Below are 11893 nucleotides of genomic sequence, written 5' to 3' on the forward strand. Positions count from 1 at the left end.
ACATGATCATTAGTTCATGATAAATGATTATTTAGAAAAGTCCTAGTAACCGATCATGTATGTATATGATGATACATGATCGTGTGTAGTACATGATACATGATCATGTAGTTCATGACAAATGATGGTTTTGAAAAGTCCTATGATAAACGGTCATGTAGTTCATTTCTGTCCACGGCAATTGAAAAAATAATAGAAGAGTGATGATTGATTGAAAACAAAAATAATAATAACATAAATATAATGAAAAGACATAATAATAATTGTAGAATAATGATTGTGATTTCAAAAAAAATATAAAAGAAAAATTGCAAAAGAATAAAAGACCGCTTGTGAAGAACAAAGAAGAAATCAACACGCAATTCAAAACCAACGAAAATGAACCTGGAATATTAAAGAAATAATTGGTTTCACGAGCTTTTATTTTGTAGATATTTTAACGTGTTTCGTCATATTTATCAAAATTAACCTTAAAAAAGAACATAAACATAAAACTCAAAAACAAAAAAGAACCAAATTTGTATTAACGAGAAGCCCAACCCAAATAATCGGTTTTGAAAACGGCGTCGTACGCACCAATGATCACGTGGGGCATTGTAAACCTCACAAAGACTTTCATGGGTCCTACTCTCCATCTTCCCCATCTCTCCTCTCTCTCTCTCTTTCCACTCTCTCTCCTACTTTGCTCTCTTTCAGACAACTCCCCTCCCCTCCTCAGAAACGTCCATGGACGACGGATCAACCGGAGCCTTAGTTCCGGCGGTGAAGACGGAGCCGGTGTCTTCATCCGTTTCTGCTCCGTCAATTCCTGATTGCTCACTTGCCGAGCTCGACACCGTCGTCGAGGCTTCAGCTCAGCTGGATAAGGACTTCCTCTGCCCAATTTGCATGCAGATCATTAGGGATGCGTTCCTCACTGCCTGCGGTCACAGTTTCTGTTACATGTGTATCATCACTCATCTTCGCAACAAGAGTGATTGCCCTTGCTGTGCTCAACATCTCACCTCTGACCAGCTGTTTCCTAACTTTTTGCTTGATAAGGTTTGTTTTCTGTAATTCACTTGTTATTTCGCGTTTTTATGCGCCGTTTTTTGCGATTTATTGCTTTATACTGTTTTCTCTATTACTTATTTTCAGTCTTCAGGAAATTTTGAAACTATTTCTGAGATGGGAAAATTTTCGATCACTTTGTTTATATTCTGCTGTTTATGTGTCTTGCTTTGTGTGTGCTTATAGCTTATACAGTCATTTACTGGATGATGAATAAGATTACTAGCGTTGTCGACCTCATCTCGTTTGGTAATTTGTCTTGTTTCCCGAATGGTTCGTCAATAATCGATTTATGGCATTACTAAGTCACTTAAACCTATTTTTTGTTCTTAGAGTAGCTGAGCTTAAGATTATAGTTAAATATAGTGATGTCTGGGTTGTCAATTATGTTTTATTGGCGTAGAAATTCTTTTTGGTCTATTTATAGAATTAAATGCTGGAAGTGACAATGTGGTGATATTGGTGTTTGAAATGCGAAGCTCCCGTGTATGGATTTATCTAAGTATGATCATTGACCAAAACTATGTTGTCCCATCGCTAATGCTGATTGCAAATGGAAGTTCTGATCGCTGATCGAAGTTCAGTGAACATGATTGATTTCTAATTTTCTATTTTCTGGTTATGAGTTGAACATTGTATTAGTACGTTATAATTCCATGTAGCAAGATCATCGTCCTATACATAGAAATCCTGCCATTTATACTGTTCATTTGTTGGCGTGCAAGTTTTCTCTATTGATATATTTTGTTTTATTAATTTCATTGATGATGCAGTTTAAGCATCAAATTTTATAGTATTTCCAGTAAACACAGATGTTATTTTGTGAAGCATGTATATAACTGACAATCTCATTCTACTACTTTTTTAGGCTAAAGTACATTGAGATCTGTGCAGTCATTTTCTTTTGATTCTTCATATTGATATGGTTTTTAATTCCATAATCAAAATGATATTCTTTTATAATTAATAATAATAGAATATTAATTAACCAGATAAATTTGCTTAATTCTTTATTTTTTTGTTTTCGTTTTTTTTTCTTTTTACTATAACTGAAAGTTAGTTCAAGTATCTAATGTACACGTTAGTGAACAGATACGAACGTCTTTGTTTTGAAATGATTTATTTGGAAATGCAGCTTATCATGATACGGTTTCTCTGTACCACATTGTAGCTTCTGAAGAAGACATCTGCACATCAAATCGCAAAAACTGCAACCCCCATTGAACTTTTTCGTCATGCTTTACAAGAGGTTAGTCTTCTAGGCCCACTACATCTGATTTGTATTTACAAAGTTTCTAAATTGGAAGTACTGTTTAATATCTTACTCAATTTACTCCTTTGTGCGCCTATGAACAGAAAATGGTCCTGAATTGCTTGGTCTCTCTGATAGGGATTGTATTTAGGTTTATATACTTCATGGCTCATGCATTTCAAATTATTCATCGTGGAGCAACGATAAACGTTACAGGATTCTTATTTTCTCGTAGGGTTGTAATGTGTCAATTAAGGAGTTGGATTCCCTCTTGGCAATGCTTTCTGAGAAAAAGAGAAAGATGGAACAAGAAGAATCTGTTAGAAATATGAAAATTTTAACAGATTTCTTGCATTGCCTGAGGAAGCAAAAAGTTAGCGAGCTCAATGAGGTATTTTTTCCACACTAGTGCTGTAATATCTAATATATTTTGTTTACTATGCTGTTTATAGTTTACTACTGCATTTCACATCACTTGACCGTTTTCTGTTTGGGAAATTTTCAACTTCAGCAGGTGTTAATGTACAGTCTTTTTATCAATTGATCAAATAAATGTGATAAGTTGTAGTTGTGGTGTTATTATGGTATGCCTCCAGTCCATACTTATGTGTGAAATGCTAAAAGGTTATTTTGGGTTAGAGTTAGAAGAGAGACAATTCAATTTTAGAGCTGACAAGCTGGAGGGCATGGGGTAAGCAATCATATTGAAAAGATTCAGTGAACCGTTTGGATAACTTTGTACTGACAACCTTTACCTTAAAAAACTTTCTGGTTGATTTTGGTTTGTTCAGCTCTGTATCTATGTGATCATTTATCTAATTTATTTTCTCTATTACTATATTGACAGGTGCAAACTGATCTCCAGTTTATTAAGGAGGACATAAGTACAGTGGAAAGACATCGGATGGAGCTGTCTCGTGCGAGGGATAGGTACTCCATGAAGCTACGCAAGGCTGGAGATGATATGAAAGCTAGAGAACCTTGGTTGACATTAATGGATAAGAGAAATGATGGGCCTACCTCAACTTCTTTGAATACTTGGGGTGTTGTATCTGCCGGGAATTTTCAAAACAAGAAAGCAGATTCAAGGAGTCAAGTCAGCACTTATGGACTCTACAAAAAGGATTCATTAAATGGGGCAGAACCACAAGTGAATCATACTGGTCTATCTGTTGCAAGGAAAAAGCGTGTCCATGCTCAGGTGTAGTTTGATAATTTTTCATTTCTTGAATATATACTTCTTTCATCATTTTTTTTTTTCAATATATACTTCTGAGTCCATCCATTCTCGCCACCGTTTTTTCTGCTTTCAATATTCAATGTTAGTGGTTAGATCAAAGAGGACCTTCCTTTTCTTTAATGGATTCCCAATAAGCATGACAGGGAGAAAGTCCCCAATACCACGTGGAAAGGCAGTATGCCAACCAACAGACAAATGAAGAGGTGGCTGTGGGATTCTTCACCTATTTTGCATAGGGTACTGCAGCTAGCAAATATATTTATCCATGGGGATCTTCTCTGTAGCATGTCATAAATACTTGAGCAGGAGAGACCAGGTTCCCAAAGGAAAATTTTTACCTCCCTTGGATAGTTCCCTTTTCAAATATAGTGGTGTAGTTCCTTTTGCCTTGATCACCAGTTGATGGTAGAAATAGAGATTCTTTGAATAAAAAAACTCGATTCCTTAATTTCCAAGCCTAATTGTCACAAGACTCGTTAATAATAATATTGGCAAGGGCATCAGCTAGCCCGACTCTCTTCAAATTGCATTTTACAATGGCTGATGGGACGGAAAACCCCGTACTGAGGTAAAGGAAAGTATCTTGTTGTTTTGCAAAATTGTTTCTCCCCAGTTTACCTACTATTGATTCAGCCCAAAGCAACATTGGAACAAGGAGTTGGGTTCAAAATGACTCTGGAGTGTTCTTAGGGGACTTATTCTCTTTAGCATTGCTCAAATAACAGCTAACTGCTGGTAAATGTGGTATTTCTCCTGGAGGTTATACAATAATTCACCCTATTGAGGCCCCAAACTCAAAAATGTTCTTGGAGTTCTATAAGAATCCAAAATTTAGTAATTCCTCATCCTGGTTCAGGTCAGTAGATGAGAGCACGGTGAGGCTTGGGAGGACCTTGGCTGTATGAATAAGTGGGCTTGATATGTCGATTGAATTAAGCTCTTTCGGTTTGTAATGATAGTTGTCACTTTCCATTCTCTTTAATGAAAGTTATTTCGCTTCTTTCCTAAAAGAAAACAAAAGGACAAAAAACAAGAGAAAGAGAGAGATAAAACCTGTTTCTTGGGCTCTGGTTCATGACTTGTGAAAATTTTTTCACAACAGCCAAATCTCTGTCTGGATTATGGTTTAAGTAGATGGTACAGCGATGACTTAATTGATCATGAAAACCAGAAGACCAAATGTTTTTCCTACGGTGGATTTGATTTCAATTCATAGCAGCGTTTATGGTTTCATCATTACAATTTTAGTATGTGCCTCCCACCTTTTTCTCCCTCTTTGATTGGTGATTGGTAGTATATAATGGTGGGGACTTTGGGTTGTCAGATTTTTGTATTGCGTGACTATTGCTTGGACTCTTTTGTCTAAGTTCCATCTAAACTTTTCTTTTAGTTGCCTTTTGTCTACTTCTCTATTTTCTTTGTTGCCTTCCTTTTTTCTGTAATTTTGTTCTCCTGATTCTAGTTTCCTCTGTGGCTTCAGTTCAATGACCTACAAGAATGTTATCTGCAAAAGCGACGTCAGCTGCCAAACCAACTGCTTGATCAACAGGAAAAGGATAAAAATGTTATGCACAGAGAAGGATATAATCCAGGCCTTTCAGATTTTCAATCAGTATTGACTACCTTCACACAATACAGGTACAGTTGAAAAGTTTATTGTCTTGTAAGATAGCTCTACGTATTTGGTGCAATAACTATGGTAGAAATTTCAGATGTGACTAGCATATTAAAACTTCTTTCTGTTGAATGAATAGTCGCTTGAGAGTCATTGCTGAACTTAGACATGGGGACTTATTTCACACCACCAACATAGTATCAAGGTGAGGCAGTCTGTTGTCACGAATGTCAGAAATTTAATTTGATTGGTTAATGCAAGTTGAAACTGGTACCTTATTATTTGCTTTTATTATATAACTAAAATTATTCAGCAGCATTATTGCTGTCCAATATCATGTTCCTCGAGTTTCTGCAAGTTGATTGTTTGGTTTGTTCATATTTCAGCATTGAATTTGACCGAGATGATGAGTTATTTGCTACAGCTGGTGTTTCTCGATGCATAAAAGTCTTTGACTTCTCTTCGGTAATGCCTTTGTGTAGATGCCTTTACTCATAGTTTTTGTTAGGTGGTATTTCTCTTTATCATTTTCTGTATAGAGTGAACATGTCAAATCCCTAGCTGTTAGCCATTAGCATGCGTGCTATGGTTGATTTGATAAAAGTACTGCCATAATATGATTGTCTTTTCCACATAACAATCATAGACATAATTTGTATGGAACTTGTATGGGCAATGATTTAATGAACGGGGCTCTTGGTGTTCATAACCTGCTTGTCAGAGAATTTCTCAGTGGACTATGATTGGCGTACTTTGGTCATTTTTTGGTACTGACAAGATGAAAGGTCTATTTTTGAAGCTATGCAACTGCTCTTTGACCTTCGTGCCGTTTTTTTATAGGTTGTTAATGAGCCTCCTGATGCCCACTGTCCTATAGTGGAAATGTCAACACGTGCAAAATTAAGTTGCTTGAGTTGGGATAAACAATCAAAAAACATAATAGCTAGCAGCGACTATGAGGGTATAGTAACAGTTTGGGATGTAAATAGAGGGCAGGTAAGTCATAACCCTATGGTTTCTAAATTTTACAATGGCTACTTTTCTGGTAGGGAAATTGTTTTAAATGACAACTGCCGAAAATATTTACAAATATAACAAAATTTTACGAATATAACAAAATTTTACTTTCTACCAATGGATAGATCTAGATGGGCATCTATCATTCATGGTCTACCAATGATAGAAAGTATAGTTTTGCTACATTTGTAGATATTTTCAGCAGTTTTGCTTTATATGAAAACAACCCTTTCTAATATCCATTTGGAGTTCATGATAGAATAGCTTGCTTGTCAAACATCGTGTCTCAGAGTGTGATGGAGTATGAAGAGCATGAAAAGCGTGCTTGGAGTGTTGATTTTTCCCGTACAGAACCGTCAAGGCTGGTGTCCGGTAGTGATGATTGCAAGGTAATTAATTGATTTATTTTAGAAAACTATTTGTTCATATTCATATGTAGAGTTGCTCTTTATTTTTCTAGGTTAGAATACCATTTTGGTCCTTGAACTTCAACTTTCATGTTTGTTCTATTTTGATCTTTGTACTTTCAATTGTTCAGTGTTGGTCTTTGTACTTTTAATAAAGCTTAAAAGTAGTCCTGGATATTGAGTTATTATTAATAGCTGGATGATTTGGCCAAAGAAAATAATAAACCCATGCCATCTCAGCACGTTGGGTTAGAGACCAATGGGTCGGATTGGCCAAAATATCAAAGGAAATTGGGTTTTAAAAGAATGAGAAAAATATTAGTTAGATTGAATCTTTGTAAGAGACCTCAATTGGGGAGGAGAGTCAAACTCCAGAGAATCTCGGCTTCATCAACAAATTCCTGGAGTTGGCTTCTTTTTTCTTGCTCGACAATGACTTTGCAGAGGCCAAAGCAACTCGAAAGAGGTGCAGCTGCCATTTTGGGAGTGAAGGAAGATACAGAGAAAGAATGCCTAACGAATTTTTGGAGGAGCATTTCAGTGGTGAAGGCATTGAACAAACTAATCGTGGAATTCATCATCTTCTTCTTAGAAATTTGATTGAATTTTTTGAATTCTTGTTTAAAGAGGTTGTTGGAGAGGATTTTGATGAAACTCGGGGAAAGAGAATAGGATTTATAAGGAATTCCTTCCTTATCCTTGAATCAATTGGCAATTTCAGTCACTAATTTCTTCCAGTTATTTTTTTAAAGCCCTCCGTTCTTCCCTCAATCCAATTACTCTGAACTTAACATGGTTCGTAAAGTTAGCCATAAGCCATAACCACCGCTTTTCTTGGCTGTCTCGGTGAGGTTCTATTAGCCAGTGGCAACACTCGGTTTCACCTTCACAAAGGTCACCGGATGCTCTATTTTGAGCAGCCTCTGTGCTGCCTTGGAACTGATCCTATATGGCATTTATTTATTCTTTTTCTATGCCAACCCTACTTATTGTTAATAATAATTTAATAGCTGGGGCCATTTCTAAGCTTTATTGAAAGTACAAAGACTAAAATCGAACAATTGAAAGTTGAGGGACTAAATAGAACAAAACTCAAAGTACATAAATCTAAATGGTATTTAACCCTTTTTTGTTATTTTTTTTAAAGGACAACCCACCTAACCCTACAAGTTGTAGTTTGTAGATCATGAGATTATTCTCGATGTACTCTTACTGTAGCATAATTATTCTCTAGCATCTTATTCATGTTGCTTCCGTTTCCTTGCAAGAACATTGGGATTAGAGGTTGCTGAAAAGTTTGTGTTCCTCAGTTATCAGCATTTCTTAACGTATTTGTATATCAAACTTATGTTTCAATTTTATTTTAATGAAGAATAAATTCTATTCTTTCAATTTCATCATTATTCATTTTTAAAAGGATAAAACTGCCCTTAAATCGTCCCCCTGGGAAAATAAATGTTTATAATTATCAATTTTTAAATCAATTAACAATCTTTGGCATAAGAACTATTGAAAACCAAGGGTAAAAATTACAAAAAGCATTTAAATCATATGGATATAGTATAAACTACATAAAGAATTAGATATTGTTAGATTTAATGGACTTGGCCTAAGAGAAGATTTGACCTAATATTCTTTCCTTTTTTATTCCTCTCTGTAGTCTATTTATTTCCGCCCTCGTATCATTTTGTTAATATAAGAAAATAATAAGAGAGACTTACACCATGTTTTTTCTCCCTGAACTAGGGTTTCCATGTAAAACTTACGTTTATTCTTTGTCTCTACTTTCCATAGATATCACAAGTGTATTTTTTTTCCACCAAAAGAAAAAAAAGAAAAAAGAGAAGAAAGGAAAGGAAAGGAAAGAGGGAAGTATACGGATGCATGATGTGTGTAAAAAATTCTGCTTTAGATATGAATAGAATACCCATTTTAATATTCTTAGGAGCATATTTGTGAATTAATAACATAAAGTTTCCAGTTTGAAATGGTGTCTTATGCCTGGCTTTATTAGTCTCTTGCTTCAAATTTTCTACAAACTTCGTAGCAAATTAAGGATGTTCTTAAGCCAATACCTAGTATTCACATGTTCAGAATGTATCATCGGACCTTTCTCTTATTCAGTTAATTTACCTTTCTCAAACCTACAATTACGAACCTTTTTTCAAGAACTTGTTCACCCAATTGGCCAAGATTAGTTTTAGTATCATGAGGATCTTGATAGGAATTGAGATGTTGATTCTTTCAAAACAAGGAAAATTGCCCTACGACAAAATACAAAACACTTCTTCCCATTCTTGAGAAGAAAACCACTTCCAAATGAAACACTGACTACCCTCTCTTACTGACTTCCGACTACATATAACCACATTTCACTCCTAACTAACTGTGGTCACCATCCCCCTTGCTATTGGACGGCTCCCTTCTCACACAAGCACATTCCCCCCTTTTCCTCTTAAGTTGATATTGGAATATAATAGGAGGCCTAACAGATTTCCAGCGTAACTGTACCAGGATTTAAATTAAATGTGAGATTTGGGCAGGAAGTACCTCAACTTGATAGCAATGTCCTAGTTGTGATGGTGGCGGCGGGTGGGACAGAAAAAAACAACTCTGATTTCTATTGAAATCTTATGATGGCTATGGGTGGACTTTCCTAACAACTTGCTGCACCTGCTTTCAACTTAACATGCAGGTCAAAGTTTGGTGCATGAAACAGGAGGCCAGTGTTCTTGATATCGACATGAAAGCCAATATATGTTGTGTCAAATTCAATCCTGGATCTGGCAATCTCATAGCTGTATGAGCCTTCACTTTATTTTTCCGGAGTTTATCTTTCTTCTGCATTTATCTGTTGAGTTTCCTATCCGAGCATCACACCTCATTTCTGCATAGGAATTTATCTACTTTTTTTCCACCGTTGCTTATCATGCATCTTATAATTCTATGATCAGATCACTCACCTCATGGTTGCAATTTAGATTGTAGGAGACCTATTTTTAAATATTTGATGCCGTATACCATGTTTTTCTTACAGTTTCTTAGTGTTTGTCAATTTCAACATGTAAATATTCAAGAAACTATTTCAAGTACAAATTGCTGTTTAATCTATTATCCTTCTTTCATTCTACGATTTTCCTTGGATGGATCTTTTGTAAAATCCCAAATTGATGTAACATGAGAATTGCTCAACATATGTGAATAACATTTTAGAATTACAGCTGGGAATTCTCTATGATATTTATCACATTCTCTCGAGAAGAGATTAAAATATACTTAATTATTGGATTTTGCTTTTTCATTAGCGCTATTTGGTACTCATCTAGTCATCTTATATCACCACTATTTGGTTTTCTAAATTAGTTATGATAAAGGAGAGTTGAGGCATGAAATCTTTGGGTATTCTTCAGGTTGGTTCAGCAGATCACAATATTCATTATTATGATCTAAGAAACATCAGCCATCCACTTCACGTCTTCACCGGTCACAAGAAAGCTGTGTCATATGTAAAATTTCTATCGAACAGTGAGCTTGCGTCTGCATCTACTGACAGCACTTTACGATTATGGGATGTAAAGGAAAATCTACCAGTGAGTATATAATTCATCCATCCCAACTTATAAAATTTTGTCAAGGAATTATCTGAATTCTTTCCATTTTGTTTTTGACAGGTTCGGACCTTTAGAGGCCATACAAATGAGAAAAACTTTGTTGGTCTGACCGTGAACAATGAATACATTGCTTGTGGCAGTGAAACAAATGAAGTCTTTGTCTACCACAAGGTTATTTAGATTCGAAGCCCCTTGGTTTTCCATTCTTCATATTACAACTAACACAAAGTTTACCTGTCTCAGGAAATATCCAGACCACTGACGTGGCATAGGTTCGGTTCACCTGATGTAGCTGATGTGGAGGATGATGTGGGATCTTATTTCATCAGTGCTGTTTGCTGGAAGAGTGACAGTCCTACTATCCTCACCGCTAACAGTCAGGGAACAATTAAGGTGCTGGTTCTTGCGGTTTAATAAGTTTATTTGACCATTTAGGAAGAGATTCTATAGAGATGCGTCTTTAGCTCAATTGTATGTAATGCTCACACAATAGTTCACATATTAGGGAAATGCAACATAGAAGGGTCTTTTTGAGTTAAGGCTATGTGTACCCATCAAAAACCTGGGTGGGTTATTTTAAACCTAGCCTCAAGTCACCATCTATTCCTCTCTCTATCCACACCCTATTCTCAATAGTCAATTATGTCCTTGAACCAATCATCGCTTTGGAAGCTAAGCTAAGATTGTGTTCTTTAAAATGGTTATGAATACGATGAACTACTAAATAGAATGCCCTCATACTTGTAACAAGCCTTGAAATAGCATCTTCACTTGTAAATGAGTCTTAACATGGAATTGTAAAAAATGGGGTAGTTTTGGGAGAGCAAGCGTTTGGTGGACTTGACCGTGAGACAGTGAGAGAAAGGAATTGACTAATGTATAATTCCAGTGTTTGATTTCATTCTCTTATTAGACCATGTCTTCACTTTAAAATGTAGGAGTTTGTCTATTCTTTTTCTGCTCCGAATGTTCTTAATAGTTACCAATAAACCACAAATTTAGGTGACAGTTTCTTCTGCATTAGTCAACTTTGCCCCCTCTTTGAGCTAGTAATCCTCCTAGAATTAGGCTTTTAAAAACAAAATTAGGAATTCAATGTTTGGATGATTCAGCAGAAGGGATCAGAAAGATATTTGAAGCCTGCTTTTGACTAGAAGAAATAAAGGTTTATGGGATGACCCATTCCTATATCTTTTTGGCTATTTTGGTCTAAAGTTGAGGACCATAAATTTTGAATATCCCTATAGTACCAAAAACTATAGTTTGAAGGCGACCTTTATTATGATTTTATTGTTATATGATTTTATTTTTATTTTATTACCTTCATGCATGAATTGAGTACTGACTTCTGCTGGCTTTACTTGACCTATTGATTTCAATAATTGATGTTTGCTTTAACTTCCTTGACCAACTGCCAACTGCCTCCCTTTTAACATAACAATGCTAATTATGCTTTTTTTCATCATTTTCCTCTTTCATCTCATTTTAGAACTGTTGTTTTCCCTTAATCTTTTTTTCTTTTTTTTCTTTTTTTTCTTTTTTTTGGTCAATTTGATGATCATCATCCCCAAAAAACCCTCATCTTAGAAGTAGTAGCTTGGTGGCAAGGAGAAAAACTTTTTGTATTATATTTATGGTCCTGTTCTCTACTATATTACTTTATTTAGTGAACACTGCTGATGTGGCTATTAAAGTACTATG

General features: G+C 35.5%; 1 protein-coding gene across 2 annotated transcripts; it reads left to right on the forward strand.

Annotated features, from left to right (window-relative positions):
* The first annotated feature begins 640 nt into the window (after nucleotides 1-640).
* Nucleotides 641-11093, forward strand: LOC103496353 (E3 ubiquitin-protein ligase COP1). 2 transcript variants are annotated; one of them, XM_008458180.3, is made up of 13 exons: nucleotides 643-1041; nucleotides 2222-2299; nucleotides 2538-2693; nucleotides 3150-3503; nucleotides 5023-5180; nucleotides 5297-5362; nucleotides 5544-5622; nucleotides 5998-6153; nucleotides 6465-6563; nucleotides 9277-9381; nucleotides 9992-10171; nucleotides 10253-10363; nucleotides 10436-11093. In XM_008458180.3, exons 1-13 carry the CDS (start codon nucleotides 727-729, stop codon nucleotides 10604-10606), a joined length of 2028 nt encoding a protein of 675 aa, XP_008456402.1. In that variant the 5' UTR covers nucleotides 643-726; the 3' UTR covers nucleotides 10607-11093. The 2 variants fall into 2 exon arrangements, with proteins under 2 accessions (XP_050935571.1, XP_008456402.1); XM_051079614.1 differs by lacking the exon at nucleotides 9277-9381 and having other exon boundaries at nucleotides 641-1041.
* The last annotated feature ends 800 nt before the right edge of the window (nucleotides 11094-11893 follow it).

Source organism: Cucumis melo, chromosome 11, assembly GCF_025177605.1.
Source record: "Cucumis melo cultivar AY chromosome 11, USDA_Cmelo_AY_1.0, whole genome shotgun sequence".
Classification (NCBI taxonomy): domain Eukaryota; kingdom Viridiplantae; phylum Streptophyta; class Magnoliopsida; order Cucurbitales; family Cucurbitaceae; genus Cucumis; species Cucumis melo.

What these genes read in the sequence shown, in the direction of transcription:
- LOC103496353 (XM_008458180.3), top strand. Translation starts at nt 727, where the DNA reads ATGGACGACGGATCAACCGGAGCCTTAGTTCCGGCGGTGAAGACGGAG. An exon ending in AAAAGCGTGTCCATGCTCAG is followed by an intron (nt 3,504 to 5,022) that starts GTGTAGTTTGAT and finishes CTGTGGCTTCAG; the next exon opens with TTCAATGACCTACAAGAATG. An exon ending in AAGTCTTTGTCTACCACAAG is followed by an intron (nt 10,364 to 10,435) that starts GTTATTTAGATT and finishes TACCTGTCTCAG; the next exon opens with GAAATATCCAGACCACTGAC.